Source organism: Ambystoma mexicanum, chromosome 7p (genome assembly GCF_040938575.1).
Source record: "Ambystoma mexicanum isolate Mex_15411 chromosome 7p, UKY_AmexF1_1, whole genome shotgun sequence".
NCBI classification, from domain to species: Eukaryota; Metazoa; Chordata; class Amphibia; order Caudata; family Ambystomatidae; genus Ambystoma; species Ambystoma mexicanum.
Window position 1 is genome coordinate 871797142 of NC_090939.1, and position 19308 is coordinate 871816449.

Sequence of the window (19308 nt, forward strand, 5' to 3'; positions counted from 1 at the left end):
AATCCATGATACCCGAAAAATAGTAATACTAAAAGCCTTAGCATAAGGGAAAAGGACTGCTACTTAGAGTACAGAATAAAACCTAAGCGCAGCGAATACTGCTGGAAGAATCAATTCAGAGAGAACCTGCTTGGACCCGAAAACTGGCTTCGGAGCAGACACTCAAGCTACTCCTTTAAAGATGCCAATAGAAAAAGAGATTCTATTTGGCAAATCTGTCGATCAGGGCCTAGAAACTGCAAAAAAAGGACCACGAAAAACTGAAAACATTGAATCAAATTTCAAACCACCCTTTTCAGCAGAGAGGAACACAATCAAGCAGGCAGAGTTTTCGTGACTCCTGGTCCTCATGGTTCGGTAACAAGGTACAATTGTCTTTCTCTTTCCTCCTTTCCAAGACAATTCATAAGGGGGAGAGGCCAAACCTCAAGAGGTTCGCCCACTTCCGCAAAGCAATTACTCGCTGTTACAGGTTCCCTCCCATATCAGCACAGAAGGGTGGAGCACATATAGTCATTCACCCACGTATGGGAGGGATCACCTCGGACAAGTAGGCACTGTCAAGTGTAAAAAAATAAATAAAAAAAACTGGTATTGCATATAGTTTCAAGAGCCGAGACACACAAGGATACCAGTAGAACATCTACAGATTCTACAAGACTAAATACAAAAGTGAGCCATAGAACCCGTTCCACCATCCCAGGTAAACAAGGGTGTTTTCTTTATTTGTTTTACTATTTAATGGTTAAAGGTTTAACCTTTAACAAAGATTTCATAATTAAACAAGCCAAATTTGAATTAAACCAAGATACAAATATGTTAAATACACGCAAGGCAATTTCAATTTCACAGTTCAAGTTTCAAAATCAACAACACACAATACACAATTAAAAGAACGTGTGTGTGTATATGTGTGTGTATGTATATATATATATATATATTTCTGAGGCTTGTGGAATCTGCTTAGATCACATGCTGTGCATAGGCCAACATCTAGTGGAAGCGGCGGGGTATTACAGTTTGTTTTTCGAAACTCGAAAATGGGCGTCGACACAGGCGTGCCAGTAATACTATCCCTAGTGTGACGTCCACTGTACCCAAGATCCCTCACGCGTCTAGGATCCTCGGATTGTTTTTTTCCGCCATACTGGTCGGAAGCATCTTGCGGAGTCCCCTGGCCTTAGCCATACTTTTGCTAATTATTGAAGTTAAAATTATTTAATTATTGACATCCTTCCCCACACCAACGTCGACCCTCGACGACGGCTGGAGAAGACATCGACCGTCGGCTGCTGCACGACGGATCTGGGCCTCAGAAGGCCGCTGGCCTCGGCCCGGGCCTAGTAGGCCGCTGGCCTCGGCCCTGCAAGTAAGGAGAGTGGGGGGTGGTACATACTCTTCACTCTTGGTATATAGGTACACCTTATATATTTCCTACACTTACCAGCCCGCTGCCTCAAGGTGCGTATGGAGGGTACCCCTTTCCAATTCTGCCCCAAGTGCAACCGCAAATACCCTTGGGTCGACAGGCACGCCACGTGCAATCTCTGCTTGCCGAGGGACCACCCCGAAGCGAACTGCAGAGCGTGTAGTAGGTTTAAGCCTAAGACACTTAAGGACTGTTCGACAAAGCGTTGGGCCCACCACGCCAGGCAGGCGGCCATGGCAGCGGAGGGCGCCTTCAGCGATGGCAGCGACGCCGTACTTTCGGACGGCGAGGGCATTACGGCGTCGAAAGACTGCCGAGCGCAGGTCCCCGACCTCGGAAGGTTGTCCGGCAGGGCGGCTATGGGGAAGACCCCCGGCGACGCAAGCGCTACACACCCTACACACACTAAGCACACTAAGTCCAACCTAACCTCGACGACGTCGACTTCTCGGAAAGAGGCACAGATAGAACGGTCCGACTCTGTGTCCTCTGGGCGCTCTCGATCGAGATCGCCTCATGACGCAAGGCAATCATCCACTCTTGCCAAGAGTGCCTCGCTCCCTAGATTAACGGAAGTTCGATCGTCGGAAGACGAAGACGACTTCCACCCCCAGGCCGCGCTCCAGGAGACCGAGGCCGCAGTTAACACCAGCGAGGCCCCACGCTCGAAACACACAGATACCTCTCCCGACCCTCGACGCCAGGCGTCGAAAGTCTCTGGGGCCTCCAAGGGGCAGGGAAAACATTTTTCCACGCACGGGTAGGGGGGTAAACAGCGGAAAGCACAGCCTTCCACTCCTGTAAGACCATCCTTCCACCCTAAGCAGACAGACAAACACAAATCTACTTGGACATCAACATCCAGCAAGGGTACCCTTGATAAGTCCGCTAAGTTGCCTACTAAAGTCATACCCTGTTCCAAAAAATGGTCCAGTGAAGACATAGACAGGGTCATGTCAAGATGTCTTCCTTAGCTGATTTTTATGACAAAAACCCAGAACATTTTCTTTCGTATGACCCTCAAGGGGCCACACCCTCAGGCTCCTCTGATCCTATCCCCCTAAGTAAAAAGGCCCGGTTCGAGACCTGAACCCTTCGAGGTGCAGCCTTACTCTACTCCACACCCCAGATACCAAGGACAACCTTTCCCTGAAGGGGAACAGGAGTTTGAAATTATGGAGGAACAAACCGGGACTGAATACTATGCGGATGATGAGGACCTGGAGGAGGTAGAAGATGAGCAGGAAATTTACAGAGTAGATTCCCCGGTAGAGAGCGAAGCCCCAGTTACCGACTCGCCAGTTGATAACCAGCCCCTCCTTAATGAAGTTCTCGCTCGCGCAGCAGAACTTTTTCACATCGACACCCACGGTGTACAGGAGGAAAGGGACTTCGCAGAGGAGTTGGTGGGAGAAAGGAGGCCGGTCGCTCTGACCATCCCCATCCTTAAATCCATCCAACGTAGAATAGATCCATCCCTGGTGAATCCTAACCTCACCAGAGCCGTCAACCCCAGAGTCGAAAAACTTTTTCGGGCAGCCCAGTCTGACCCTCTTTATATAAGAGGACATCTTAAACCAGACTCCCTAGTGGTTACCAACACTCGGAAGAGGGCTGGGACACCCTTATCGTCGTCAGAAGCTCCTCCCGACAAGGAGAGCAAAAAACTGTACGGGTTTGGCAGGAAGGTAGCCTCAACGTCCGCCTACCAAGCAAGGATTGCAAACTCCACCACCCTGTTGGCAAGTTACAACTGCCATCAATGGGAAGAGGTCGCGGCGCTCATAGCCTCTGCTCCTGAACCGTTAAAGGGCCAGTTGGCTCGGATCTCGGCAGAAGGGAGAGCCGTGTCTGGTTGCATATTAAAAGCAACTTTCGACGCCGCGGACAACGCAGGAAGATTGATAGCAGAAGGTACTGTTACGGCAGTCGGGGTTCAAAACAGAAACCCAGGCTTCATTAATAGACAAGCCAGTGGAACCCGATCTATTGTTTGGGAAAGCGGTCGAAGACGCACTTAAAAATGCCAAGGACAAATAAGAGACTCTCAAATCCCTTGGCCAGCTTACCAACAAACCCCCTAACCAGAGGGGGAACAGTAATTTTCGTCGCCCACGCGGCCAAAATTCACAAAGAGGCAACTATGCCCAAGGACAGGGTACACAATGGAACAACAACCAGCAGTCTACCCAAAGTTACGGCAGGGGTAACAAGAAAGGTTGTGGAAGAGGCAGAGGCAGCCCCAACAAGGGAGGTGGCACGCCTCCACCAAAGCAGTGACGCTCAGCTCAGGGTCCCTTCTCACGCAACCCCAGTAGGGGGACGCATTTCCAACTTCACCCAGGCTTGGGAAGGGATCACCTCAGACAGATGGGTGCTGTCAACAGTGTCCACAGGATATTGTATAGAATTACTGCAGCGTCCCCGAAACCACCCTCCACGACAAAGAATACACTCCTTAGAACATCAGAAGATCCTTCTCGAGGAGATCGCCATTCTGCTAGAAAAGGACGCGATAGAACTCGTCCCAGGACACCAGGTAAACAAGGGTATCTATTCAACTTACTTCCTTGTGCCAAAGAAAGACTTGACAATGCGCCCAGTATTGGACTTACGGCCTGCCAACAAGTATGTCAAGCCCCAAAAATTCCGTATGACCACGCTACAAGAGGTAATCCCCCTCCTAAAAAAGGGGGATTACATGGCAACCTTGGATATGAAAGATGCTTATTTTCATATTTCCATGCTCCCAGCGCACAGAAGATACTTGCGCTTCAAGGTGGACAGTCGCCACTACCAATTCAAGGTACTGCCCTTCGGGATAGCTTCAGCACCAAGGGTATTCACCAAGGTACTGGCGGTGGCAGCTGCACACCTACGCAGGGAGGCAATCCCAGTGTACCCTTATCTGGACGACTGGCTCATAACGGGGGAAACCCCAGGAATTTGGAGGTCAAACATTCAAAGGACTATCGACCTCCTCCACGAATTAGGCTTCTCTATCAACGAGAAAAAATCAAGTCTGGTGCCAAGCACCTCAAAACAGTTCCTAGGAGCAATCCTAGATACTCAAAAAGGGTTGACCTTCCCCTCGGAAGAGAGAATTCGGAGTATACTACTGCAAATTCCACATTATCAGTCAGGTCAACAAATAACGGTACGCAAAGCAATGCGGTTACTGGGCATGATGGCGTCATGCATTTACCTGGTCCCCCACGCGCGTCTGCGCATGCGTCCCATGCAGGAATGGTTGGCGAAACAGTGGTCTCAGGCAAGTGGTCAGTGGGACGATCTAGTGGTCGTTTCGCCAACACTCGTACAGAGCTTAGACTGGTGGAAAAGAGAGAATCTCGCAAGGGGAAACCCCTTTTACGATCCCGAAGTACAGGCAGTGGTGACTACAGATGCATGCCTGACTGGGTGGGGAGCTCACCATCTCCACCACACAGCTCAGGGTCTCTGGTCTCACTCAGTAGCCAAGAACCACATCAACCTGCTAGAGCTTCTGGCAGTATTTCGAGCGCTTCGGGCGTTCGAGCCCCATCTGCTAGACTTGTCGGTGCAGATCCGGACGGACAGCACGACAGCCATGTTCTATCTGAACAAACAAGGAGGGACTCGTTCGCCAAATCTGTCCAAGCTTGCCCAGAAAATCTGGATATGGGCACTCAGACGGAACATCTTCCTGTCATCACAACATGTTCCGGGGGAGCTCAATTCCCTAGCGGATGCCCTAAGCAGAGACTCCCTCCCAGAAGAACACGAATGGGTCCTTCACAGAGATATCGTAGAAAATCTCTTCTCTCAGTGGGGTTTCCCCACTATAGACCTATTCGCCACAAGCGAAAACAAACAATGCCCAGGATTTGCATCCAGGTTCCCCCAGCCATACTCCCAAGGGAACGCCCTGTGGATGAACTGGTCAGGAATGTTTGCGTACGCTTTTCCACCAACTCCTCATCAGGAAGGTGGTGTACAAGATGAACAAGGAATCGATGACGCTCATCCTAGTTGCTCCCATGTGGGCGAGACAACCATGGTTTCCACACCTATGCAGGATGGCGGTGTGCGAGCCCATCAAACTCCCAGCCTGGTACAACCTACTGTCCCAGCAACAAGGTCAAACAGTGCACCAAGAACCCAACTCAATGAACCTGGCAGCTTGGCTCCTGAGGTCATAGAGTTTGGGCATCTCAATTTACCACAGAGGTGTATGGACATCCTAAAAGAATCCAGGAAACCAAACACAAGGCACTGTTACTCTGACAAGTGGAAAAGATTCGTTATTTGGTGCCAGAATAAACAAATCAACCCAGTTGATTGCACTCCTTCCAACGTTATAACATACATGCTCCACCTGCTGGACGCAGGTTTGGTTTTTAACTCTCTGAAGGTACACCTGGCAGCCCTCTCGGCTTACACCACATCCCATAACAAAGTATCGTGGTGGAAAGTACCAGTAGTTAAAGCCTTCATGGAAGGAGTAAAGAGACTTCACCCTCCTATTTCGAACCCACCGCCAGGATGGGACCTCAATGTGGTGCTAGCTAAGCTCATGGGGCCCCCTTTCGAACCCATGCATAAAAGTAGTCTCAAACACCTGACTTATAAAACGGCCTTCTTGGTAGCCATTACCTCTATAAGAAGGGTCAGTGAAATTCAGGCTCTGTCAGTGCAGGATCCTTTCTTTACTATCCACAAAGACAAACTGGTTTTACGCACACACCCTAGGTTCTCACCTAAATTTATATCTAAGTTCCATGTAAACCAGTCCATCGAGCTTCCGGCTTTCTTCCAGAACCCGCAAAGCTCAGCTGAAGTGAAACTACACACCCTTGATGTGCGTAGGGCGGTCCTCTACTATGTAAATAAAACCAGACCGCTAAGGAAAACAGATCAACTGTTTGTCTCCGTAGCTACAGGCAGAGAGGGGGATCGCGTCTCTAAGGGCGCGATCTCGAAGTGGATTATCAACTGTATACAGCTGTGTTACTCTCTTTCTGAAAAAACTCTGCCTTTTACGCCAAGGGCCCATTCTACTAGAGGCATTGGGGCCACTCTGGCTTTCATTGCAAATGTTCCCCTCGACACCATTTGCAAAGCAGCTACTTGGAGCTCTATTCACACTTTTACTCAGCATTACTGCATTGACACTCATTCCAAGACAGATACACAAGTGGGACAAGCGGTTCTAAGACACCTGTTTGCTCATGACCCTTCTCACATCCCACCTCCTTCTTCTGGTACTGCTCGCTAATCTATGCACAGCATGTGATCTAAGCAGATTCCACAAGCCTCAGAAGGGATACATTACTCACCGTAATCGTATTTCTGATGCTTGTATCTGCTTAGATTCACATGCGACCCACCCTTCCTCCCCTCCGAGAGAAGGCGCATGATTGCTTGTGGTCTTACCTTTCTGTCTATCTGCTTGGATTATCTGTACTCACGCTACTCCTCATGCTTCCTCATGCCAGAAAAAATACAATCTGAGGATCCTAGATGCGTGAGGGATCTTGGGTACAGTGGACGTCACACTAGGGATAGTATTACTGGCACGCCTGTGTCGACGCCCATTTTCGAGTTTCGAAAAACAAACTGTAATACTCCGCAGCTTCCACTAGATGTCGGCCTATGCACAGCATGTGAATCTAAGCAGATACAAGCATCAGAAATACGATTACGGTGAGTAATGTATCCCATATATATATTATATTCCAAAGGGTAAAATGATTTCTTCTTCTTCGCAGAGAAGATGGCACGCCAAACAATGAAATACTCGCCAGAGTAAAGCTTCGTCCGTTATTGAACACAAAAAGCAATGGGTTTTCCTTTAACAATATCCAGTTTTATTGCGGCATCAGCCAAAATAGAAAATCACACGGTACAACGCATTTCACAGCTTCCTCGCTGCTTGATCACGTACATTTATTTTTTTTTATTTTTTTTGCTGCATTACTCCAAGTTCCACTTGGATGGGGTTAGGTTTTCTGTGGCAGTACCTCTTTCAGATAATGCAATGTGGCAAGGCTCCAGGTGTTTGAACCATACGAGTTCAATATGTATTGCCAACCAGTTCCATCAGATAAAGTCCTGTGTCTTTCTGTGAGCTTTTTAACCTCATTAGTGCCAAGGACGAGCTATCTCGTCCTTGGGATTCCCTCCCTGTTGCCAAGGACGAGATAGCTTGTCCTTTTCGGCACTTTGTTTTACAAAACTGTAATCCAACCCCCGGGCTATGTGAGGGGGAGGCCCCCCCCCCCCCCCCTCACTGCCAGGGGGCTGGATTACCTTCAGTTTCACGTCAGCGTGCTTTCGTCGCCGTGAAACAAAGTAAAATCACTGCAGCAGCCATTTTCGGCTGCTGCAGTGAAGAAAGAAGGTAAGAGCCCTTCTTTCTCTGCGTCAATCTCCGGCTGTATTTCCAACGATACCCATTGTGTGGCATTGCTGGCTGCGGATCGGGCGCAGGGCGCGCGATCCGTGGGCAGCAATGTCACCGGACCGATAGAGATCTAGAGATCTGTTTGTGACACGGGAGTGGGGGGGACTGCTCACTAGGTAAACAGGCCCTCCCCCCCAACCCCCCCTCTCCGTGGCCCCAAAGCATGGGGCCACAGTGCTGGAGACCCCTGGGGGCAGATGATCACTGCCCCCAGGGGTGAAAATAAAAATCGAGGGATGGTGGGAGGGGGTTTGGGGCCCTGGGGCCCACTAGGGCTATAGGAAAAAGTGGTGTCCTTGCAAAGGGGAGGTTCTCCTCTTTCTAAGGACATCATGTATATGACGCATTGCTGGTCACGGATCCGCGCAGAGCGCTCGATCCGTGACCAGCAACCCACTGGACCACCATGGGATTCGCTTGTGACATGGGGGGCAAGGGGGCTGCTTCAAGTAAGCACCCCTCTCCCCCCGGCCCCCAAAGCATGGGGGCACGTGTACAACCCTGGGGGCAGATGGCTGATCATCTGCCCCCAGGGAAGGGGGGCAAAAATAAAAAAATAAATAGAACGGGGTTGGGGGTGGGGGGCCTGGGAATTTTTTTTGCCCCCATGAAATGGTGGTGGCCCTCCCCGTTCCACACCAAGTGGACAGGTGGGGCCGCCCCTTGTAGCCCTCCCTGGGGGCAGATTTATGCCCCCAGGCAGGAGTACATGAGGTGGCCCCCCATCCAATTGGGGGGTGGGGGGGCACCAGGAATTAGTGTGCAGGCCCCCCAAAGGATGGGGCCTGCAGGTTATCCCCCCCCGCTGCGGGTAGATGGCTCATCTGCCCCCAGGGAAGGGCGCAAAACAAAAACAAAAGGAAAAAAACGAAAATAACAAAAGGTAATGTTGGGTGGGACTGGGGGAGGGGGGGCACTAGCTACCAGGGATATATTTTACAGAAAAGGGGGGGTGGCCCTCTCCCCAAGGGGAAATGGGGGCACCCCTTGTAGCCCTCCCTGGGGGCAGATATCTGCTCCTAGGAAGGGGCATCTGACCCCAGGGAGGGCTGCATGAGATGCCCCCCCTGCATTTGGTGTGGGGGGGTAGAGGGTCACCCACCATTACATTAGAAAATTACCTGGCGGTTTAGGGTGCCCCTCAGCCCGCCCTAAAGTGTAGTGTACCTTTTTCATTTTTTTCTTTGTTTACAAAACTTGCCTTGGCGCAGAGGGGCACATTGGTGTGCCAATCTGGCGCTGGGGTGCCCAAACCTTACTGCCCCACCCACTGGTGGGCTTGTCCCACCATTTTTGGGGGCCCTCTCCCCCCGACCCACAAATGGAGGGGGGGTGTACCTCACGCAGCCGTTTGTAGGAGGTCCAGGGAGGCCTGCATGAGGTGCCCCTGCCACTCATTTTGGCCAAGGGGGAGAGGGCCCCCAAAAATGGTGGGACAGGCCCCCCAGTGGGTGGGGCAGTACGGTTTGGGCACCCCAGCGCCAGATCGGCACACCAACGTGCCCCTCTGCGCCAAGGGGAGTTGGGTTACCAAAGGAAAAAAGTGAAAATGGTGGTACGCTTTTTAGGGGGGGCTGTGGGGCACCCCAAAGGGTAAGGGAATTTTCTAATGGGATGGGGCGTTGACCCCCCTCCCGCAATGGAGTGGGTGCCATGTCATGCAGCCCTCCCTGGGACCAGATATCTGCTCCTAGGAACGGACGCCTGAGCCCAGGGAGGAGTGCAGGACATCCCCCCCCCCCTGATCTACCCCTGCGGAGGGCTACATGGGATGGGCCGCCCCTCCAATTTGGCCATGTGTGCATTCCCACGGGTGTCCTCTTTTGGGAAATGCATGGGGTTCCCTCTTTTCCTTGCTGGCTTCGACAACCTAGGCCCAAATCTGTAGGTTGCCCACATGAACAAAATGGGCAGTGGCGAAAGGCTTGGGGTTACCAGTGGGTTACCAGTTTCTTTTTGCGCCCCCGGGAGATGCACCCACACATGTGAGATACCGTTTTCATCGAGACACGTGTGGGGACGCGGGAAGGTAGCCATGTGTTGTTGGCGGTGTGTTTCTGTGGATGGCCAGAGCGAAATGTCTGAGAATTGTCTTCATTTTCAGCCAATTTCAGAGAGATTTCCCTGTGTCCACTCACCAAAACACGTCACCAACAACAGATGTCATAACTTCTCGCGTTCCCACAGGTGTCCCGACGAAAAAGGTACCTCACATGTGTGGGTGCACCTACCGGGGGCGCAAAAGGAAAAGGGTAACCCGCTGGTAACACCAAGCCTTTCGCCACAGCACAATTTGTTCATGTGGGCAACCTACAGATTTGGGCCTAGGGTGTCGAAACCAGCAAGGAAAACGGGGAACCCCATGCATTTCCCAAAAGAGGACACCCGTGGGAATGCAGAGGTCTGACTTGCGCGAAGCGGCCTAGAATTTATTACCCAGAACCCCAGACAAAGTGAACATTGTGTTTTTCCCCACCAAATATCACACTTTGTCGGGGATTGTGGCTAATAAAAACTGGGGCAATTTGCGCAAGGCAGACCTCTGTGGATTCCCACGGGTGTCCTCTTTTGGCAAATGCATGGTGTTCCCTGTTTTCCTTGCAGGCTTCGACACCCTAGGCCCAAATCTGTATGTTGTGCTTTTCTGGAGAAAGTGTCAAATTCAGGTGTGGAAACAGACTTGGGGTTACCTGTGTTTTAGGCTTTTCCCTTGGCGCCCAGGTAGGTGCACCCACACATGTGAGGTACCGTTTTCATCGGGACACCTGTGGGAACGCAGGAAGGTATAACATTTGTTGTGTTTGTGTGGTTTTCATACCGTTTTGACCCATTTGCTGGTGCCCTTTGTCACACAACCCTTTCATTTCCCAAATGTGACCTACATTTAGTCGCTGCTTTAGGCACCATACACTTTTGTAACCTGCACAAGTCACCTACCCTTGAAAAGGTCTGCCTGTGCTCTTTCAAAAAATGGATGCTAGCCGTTCCTCAGCACATTGGTTTTCCCGATTTACACATACTAAGTGCGTCTGTTCAGGCCGTGAACATAAAACTCCTGTGTACCATGGCTCAGTGTTTGGCTTGTGGTATTGCTTGCTTTGTAAAACACTACAAAAAATGTGTGCTTTCCTGACTGCAAGAGTCGGGGGAATGTAGCAGAGCATTGCTTTTCTCAAAATTCCTAGAAGCCATTGCCGTACCAAGCCAACCATGTCCAACACTTACTTTTTTTTCGGTCATTTTCCCGTTTTTCCCCCAATCTGGCATTTTCCCCTACCTAGTTGTTGCCTGACCTACGCAAATCACCCCTTCCTAAACTTGGAATTTTGTCTACTTTTCAGAAATATATGCCTTTCCATCTCGGCTCCAATTCGGCTTTCCTACCCTTTTTTTCCATTCCGTCCATGCATGTCCAATTTGCAAAAATGGCCAAAATCACCTACCTCTCACAAAACAGTTGATAACCACATCAAAATATAGATTTTTTTTTTTGTTTTCACTCAACCTGTTCTTGAAAGCCAGGAAATTGGGGAACTCAGCACAGCAAACCATTTGTTCCTAGCTCTTACAAGGAAAAAACCACAGGCTTCTTTGTACATCATTTTATTGGCATTTTTTGAAAAATCCCAAAATGTTCTCCTTTTTGTCTATTTTCTCTCACCCTCCTACAGCAACCTAGGATTCCTGGGTGGCGTTACGACCGCCTACATGTGGGGAAAAAAGGAGCCAAATTTGGCCGAGATATCTCATGTAACAAAAAAGTTACAAGGCATTCAATGGCCACATACCGAAATCGCCAAAAAAGGCATTGGCACTGGGGGGAAATACCCATGGCAGTTAAAGGGTTAAAGTAAAAAATAACACCTGTCATTTAAAGCTTTATAATATAGCTTACTGTTTTGATTTGGCCCTGTGTTAATAAATCAACACAACCTCTGCTCAATGTAGCAACTATTCCATAGCCCCCCGAATTTCTCTTGTTGAAAGGAGATTTAATCTTAGACCAATCAACTCCATGGTTACATTGTACATTTGCTTGATATCATTGCAAGTCAACACCCATTGGTGAAATTGGGAGCTACTTTTCATCATCATTAACCTCTTTGATTCCCACCAATTAATTTGTTCTGCAACCTGTTATTTTGGACAGCATTATCAAATCTTTCCAAAGTGCGTGTATTTTAATGTAAGGCTGGCCAAACTCGTACCTGTGGACTGCCGCTAGGATGCCACTAAGGAGTCTCAGAAAATGTTTCAAAACGCAGCCGTTTAAGGAGGCTCAGTCAGTCAAAACAGTTAAAAGGTGGGTTTTGGCATGTAAGTAATTACAGGGCTAAACGTCTTGTTCTAGAACTCAATCACCGGGATTCATGAAAAATGTCAGTTTCTCTTATTTAACTGAGCCACTTGGGCAGTCAGCGCAGTTGTTTTCGGTTTATAATACATTGGGAGTTTTTTTTGTGCGACTCAAATCAGTAGAACCCCAAGTATATAAAATTGGAGACACGCTCACGTTCTACATTATACAAGCTCCATTTTAAGTTGTATCGTGATCTCATTCGCGTCTAAATTGGAAGAACTTTGTCTTGCCGACGTCAATGGCAAGTTTATTTTTCTCGCTGTAATCAGTCTTACAGTGGTCCCAACGGTACCAATCTTACTATTACAGTGCCCCCAGTGTGAAGGGCAATAACGAGGTTGATGATCTTCCACCTACAATAATTGGTTGTGACCAGGAGGATTTCCCTATAGACTTAACCAAAGCGGTTGTGCATCTGGTCCTGATGAGGGTGGCTAATGAAATGCCACTGAATCCAGTCGACCCTTACTACGGATATACTTTTGAGTGATCTCAATAGGTATACCTATTAGGAAAAGTTAATATTTCTTTTGAAGATCATACGTGTCGCTTTTTATGTTTGAAAGAACTTAAAAGATGATTAGTTTAAAACCACATACCAGCATACTTGGGTGGAGTAGATGTAAACCGAAAATCCCTACCGCAAATGTTTCATGTGTTTCATTTACCGACATTGATTTTGATCTTTTACCGCTCTATTTTGTGCTGACACTTTGTCGATCTCAGAAATGATTCCCTTCTGGCTAGTAATTGTTACTTGGAAGCAAAAACAGTGAGGTTGTTTCTTGGTGAATGAATAGTGGTAGCTAAGTGGAGCGACTGTCTCCTCTTGTACTATCCCTGTTAGATTGGCGGTCCAACACCTCTCCCTCGCGCAGGTTCCACCTATGGGCAGTGCAGTCCTTTGTCGAGAGACAGTGGGTTTAGTTAGAGATTTGATTAATTCAAGACATTAAAACACTTGTACTAATCAACATCACCCATGTGTGTTACAATAATGTCAAGCAGCCCGCCTGGGCAATCCCATGCATGCAGCTTCCTCCAGAGTATGTTCCTGTCTGATATCAAAAACCATGGAGAAGTCGATAAAGACAGCATAGATTTTTTTTGACTTCTCCATGGCTTCCCTTTTGAGCAACCCCAGCATAAAACCGTTGGTATGGGTTCCTGTCCCCTTTAGAAACCCTGTTGGATATATGTAAAATCTAGAAGCACTCTTTGCCCACAAGAACAGCTCCTGCAACACCAATGCAGAAAAGATCTTTGCTGGAATGCTCAGGATGGCTATGGGACAATAATTTGACAGATCAATTAATGGTCCCTTTTTGTAAATTGGTGTGATTATATAATCGACCCAGGATTGAGGCAACCCCCTGGTTAAAATAACGTTATTTATTCTGTGCACTTCCTTGTTCCAAAGAAAGACAAAACGCTCTGTGCTGGATTTAAGGCCAGCAAACACTTATGCAAAGCCACATAAATTTGGAATAACTATGCTAAAGGAGTCATCCCACTGCTCATAAGTTTAGACTTTATGGCAATACTAGATATGAAAGATGCATACTTCAATTTTTCAATACTGCCTGCACATTGAAAATAACTATTGTTCAAAGTGGGTCAAGCGCATTATCAATTCAGGGGGCTCCCCTTTGGGATCGTATCAGCCCCTCGTGTAGTCCCAAAGGTACTAGCAATAGTGACAGCGCACCTATGCAGAGATGGTATTACAGTGTACCCTTATCTGGATGACTGACTAATAAGGGGAGACACACCAGAAATATGTCTGCTAAATACGCAGAAAACTGTACATCCTCTGCACAAACTGGGCCGTTCGATCAACAAAGTCCAGCCTAATCCCCAGTCAAAAAAAATAATTTCTAGGGGCAGAACATTCAGACCAAAGACAACTTAGTCTTCCCCTCCAACTAGAGGGTCCAAAAGCTAATACAACTAATGCCTTGTTATACTTACGAGCAGCAGATTACAATCAGAAAGGTTATGTGCCTTCTCAGTTCGATGGTGTCATGCATCTTCTTGCCACAAGCAAGGCTTCATATGCATCTGGTGCAAGAGTGGTTAGTGAAACAATGGTCGAAAAGAAGAAGGCAATTGGGACGATCTAGTTGAGGTTTCGCAAACTCTGTTGACGGCTCTTCAATGGTGGACAAAAGTAAACCTGTTACAGAGAAAATCTTTCATCAATCATCCAGCACATCTTTCAATCACCACAGATACATCGCACTCAAGTTGGGGAGCCCAATGTCTCCACCAAACAGCACAAGGGATCTAGTCATGCAAACCTTCCATGGAACATATTAACATTGAGGTTTCTAGCAGTTTTCAAAGCGCTACAAGCTTTGCAATATCATCTAATTGGGAAGAATGTACTGATCATTACAGACTGCACAACAGCCATGTTGTAAATCCACGAACAAGGCGGGGCTCACTCCCTCAGTCTGCTCACACTCGCACCGAAGATCTAGAACTGGAGCTCCAAAGAGGAATTCATCTCCAATCCCAACATGTTCATCAAGGACACAACTGCGTAGCAGCCCCGCAGAGCAGATTTGCATATCCGCACTCCAAACATGAATGGGTGTTATATTCGGGCATTCTATGGTGCTTTACATGTTGGGGGCAACCAGAAATCGATCTGTTTGCCACAAGAGAGAATGCAAAAAGCATAAATTATGCATCCATGTTCCCACAGAAGGAATCCAAGCAGAACGCACTGTAAATCAGTTGGTTAGGGATATTTTCTTACTACGCCTTTCCTCCGACCCCACTATAAAATAAAGTAATCCTCAAGATTCACCAGGATACGTTAATAATGATTCTTATAGCTCCAATGTGGTCTCGTCAGAAGTGGTTTTCCTACCTCCTCAAAATGTCAGTTTTCCCACCAATTAAACTAATGTGTCCTTACACATTGACACAGAATCGGGGTTTATCCCTACATCCTCAATCTCAATCAACTTGGCAGCTTGCCTGCTGAAGTCCTAGTTTGGTCACCTCCCTGTCGGATTAATGGAAATTCTAAAAGAAGCCCATAAACCCAACAGCAGACACTGCTATTTTAACAAATGGAAAAGATTTGTAGTATGGCGTTAAAAAAATAAAAAATCAAAAGTCAACCCTATTGACTGTTCACCATTACATATAGTGCACTCATTAGACTCTAGGCTTGTTTTTAATTCATTGAAAATCCATCCTGCAGCTCTATCTGCTTATACAACTTAGCAGTGTAACGTTTCTTGGTGGAGAGTTCCAGTCGTCAAAGCCTTCCTGGAAGGAGTAAAATGACTTTACCCTCAGATTGCAAACCCACATACAAGATGGGATTTAAATATTCTCCTAAGGAAACTCATGGGCCCTCCTTTCGAGCCAATGCATAACGCAAGCCTCCAAGATCTCACTTACAAGGTTGTTTTTCTCGTAGCGATTACATCTATTTGGAGAGTGAGAACTTCAGGCCTCGTCAGTGACAGAGCCCTTGGACACAATACACGAAAACAAGTTTCATGTGAACCAATCAATTGAGCTGCAAGCTTTCTTTCAAAATTCAGGGGAAAGACCGCTCCATACACTGGATGTTCGCAGGGCAGTCCTGGACTACCGCAATAAGACTAAACCACTCAGGAAAACAGAACAGTTGTTTCCCTTATCAGCGATAAGGGGATCCTGTTTTAAAGGCTACTAGCTCTAGTTGGTTCGTACGATGCATCCAACACCAGCAAACTAAACTCTGCCATTTATGCCTAAAACACAGTCCACATGTGGTAACTGGGCTATGTTAGTGTTAATTGCGAACGTACCACTAGTAGCCAACTGCAAGGCTGCCACGTGGAGTTCATTACACATGTTCACACAACATTATTGTGTTGACACTCGGGCAATGAATGACTCTGTGGTGGGACAAGCAGTGCTAAAACATTTGCTTTTTTTTTTTGGTTTCTTCTATCAGCCTATCACCTTCTTCTGGAACTGCTTGCTAGCCTATCCAAAGCATGCACATCTAGGCAGATCCACAAGGCTCAGATGGCAAACATTACATTCCTGTAATCTTTCTGGTGCTTGTATCTGCTTAGATTCATATGCGCCCACAGAGCGTGCCTCAGAGTAGAAGCACCATAGACAACATCTTTATTATGTGATGTTTTTCAAACAATTCTTCACACTTCACTATACACGCCACATAACCTCAGGTCAGAAAAATAACAATCTGAGGACCTCAGCGCGCGAGGGATCATGGGAACAGTACACATCGCTGCAAGGATTGTATTACAGGAACGCCTAGTAGACGTTCCTTTTACAAAATCGAAAATAAATCATGTAATACTCTGCACTAACCACTAGATGTCCCATGAAAAGCATGTGCATCTAAGCAGATACAAGCATCAGAAAGACCATTACATGTATGTAATGTTTGTCATATCCTAATTATGGGGGCTAAGTCTGTGAATCTGCCCACCACTCCTTAACAAATCTCTGGGACCCATGGTGGTTTGTCCTGGCATTGACCACTAGGCAGGGCAGGGAAGGGAAGAAGCTGCTGAGTGTATCGGGGAGAATTGTCTAAAAAGAAGTAATGAACAGAGGAATTACTGTTTCTGACTCTTAACAGCTTATACTTTTTTCAGATTCCCCAGGCATTCCTGCAAGTGCAAACGCGCATCAACTTTTTCGTGGGTTTAGTTTTGTAGCAATAACTTCAGATGAAGACAACCCAACGCTGCAGTCGGTTGGAGTTCACTCTATTGTTCAGGTATGTTTTGATATACTAGATTGTTAATAAGTTTGTGGTTTTTCTGGAGCTTTCCTGACCAGTTGATGCAATGTATATTCTGCACAGGTGACACTGTATATAGGATTGTTCATATTGGCATTTGTTTTGTAGTTTTGCTGTTTTTGCTAGGTACTTACGAAAGCACTTATTGTCAACATGTGCTTGCTGCTGGTGCACCTCACCCCACCTTCCAGTGATTGGGAGACTTTTGCCTGCCACCTTTTTCTCTTTTGTGTGATTCAATAATGACACTGGTTGAAGTGGCATCCCTCAATAGACCTAGTCTTTTTTTCTTTCAAGATTAAATATTTAGTTAAGCAGAGCTCGGTACATAAAAGGGAGAGGTTGATTGATCAGCATGGGCTAGCTGTTCTCATGTCTAAAGATGCCCCCACCCACTTTTAGTCTTGGCTGTTTTCGTCCCACATGTAAGCCCAACCTGTTCTTTTGTGGTACAGTTTGGAGGGGCAAATGATGTCAGGGGGGAGATGCACTGCCTATAGGATTTCTTTGGTTATTTACCCGCCTTTTGGCCATCGATTGCAATTATCATCGCTAATACGGCGACAGATGATCCCTCAATCTTGGAAGACATCGATTTATAATTCCAATTTATAAAAAGGGTGATCGAACATTACCACAGAATTATAGACCAATAGCGCTGCTTGATTCTCCAGGAAAAATGTTTGCTAAATTGCTGTTACGATTCAATGCTTGGCCCTTAGCTAATAAGTTACGAGATCCCAACCAAACAGGGTTTGTCTCAGGAATGGATACACACATTAATTCATTATGTTTGAATGCCATAAAAACGCAATGTCAAATATCGAAACAATCAGTTTATTTTGCTTTTGTTGACTTATTTTCTGCCTTTGATTCGATCTCACGTGCAATTTCAGAAACTGCAGAGGGATAAGTGCCCTATGACCCTATACGATCTTATTTTTGCATTACATTCTAACACTTCAGCTTGTATTCGTTTATCACTGAATGGTTTATTATCTGATCCTATACCTACTTCACGTGGGGTGAAAAAAGGCTGTTTATTGGCATCCTCTAGTTTTAATTATTTTATGTATGATCTAAAACATATTTTTGATACAGTATCTTCTGATTCTCCAAAATGTAATGACAAGTTTGTTACAAGTCTCATGTATGCAGATGATTTAGTGTTAATTTCAAAAACTCCACTGGGATTGCAGAAACTTCTAATTGCATTCAACACCTATATTTACCAAAATGAACTAAGTTAATCCTAACAAAACACAAATTTTGGTTTATCAGCCAAACAAAACCATACGGCCATCGTATGTATGGACAATCAATGACATACGCTTGAGCGTAGTAAAACATTATACCTATTTAGGCATGCTCTTTGAAAATAACACAACCAACTCTGCACAGTTAGAAAGTATTGGTACTAAACTGGAGACCGCAATTTCCCAAACCAAAGTCATCATGTATAGATTTGGCAAATTTTCTATCAAACCGGCTCTTCATTATTGGGTCCAAAAAGCAGTACCAAGCATAATCTACGACTTAGAATCTCTGCCAAGTAACGCACGTTTTGATTGAGAAATGGGAAGGGAAATGCTGGAAGCAGATCTTGCATCTGCCTCAGTGTGTCCCTATCTCGTGGATACTCTATGAATTGGGATTGATTTCATTGGAAGCACATTACTCTTGGCGATTATGCTCATTGTTTAGAAAATGTCTGTTGTCAACCTCTATGGATGAAATTTTAAATACATATTCTTGCCTTAACATAAGTTTGTAACCACATGGATGCAGAGCGCATATCGAAAATTGTCCGAGGCAGATATTACCATTGATTTACTCATTAATAATCCACTGAAGGCAAAAGAAAAGATATGATATTGATTGGATCACAAAAGATGTCTACAATATAGAGACAGTGATCTGTCGCTTTCCTCCCAAAAAAGGAACATTTTACCCCTATATATGATTAAAGCCCCATCAATGACCTATCGCTCGGAAATTCTAAAAATTATCATCTACTACCTGGACAAAACACAACCTTTGAGATACCTCTATTATGCAGTAACATCAAACTTTGTGTTCTATAGTGCCTGACCATGGTTCCTATAAGCAGTCGAAGTTAATGTATAATTGCTGCTGAAAACTAACTCCTGGTGTCTTTACCACGTATGCGCTTTAACCTGTGGATAACCAAGGATGTAAATGTCAGACGGAAATTGTTAGATCCTGAGTTGAACATTTGTCGCTTTTGTAATTTGCAATTGGAAAAGGAAACACTTGAACATCTG

At 46.4% G+C, this 19308-nt stretch overlaps 1 protein-coding gene across 3 annotated transcripts in view; it reads left to right on the forward strand.

Moving 5' to 3' along the window:
- RPS6KA3 (ribosomal protein S6 kinase A3) overlaps positions 1–19308 on the forward strand; it is a 1283345-nt gene that overhangs the window by 820588 nt on the left and 443449 nt on the right. For all 3 annotated transcript variants that reach the window (XM_069637077.1, XM_069637076.1, XM_069637078.1), the window contains exon 14: positions 16875–16999. In XM_069637077.1, the coding sequence (XP_069493178.1) occupies positions 16875–16999 (125 nt within the window). The remainder of the gene's footprint in view (positions 1–16874; positions 17000–19308) is intronic.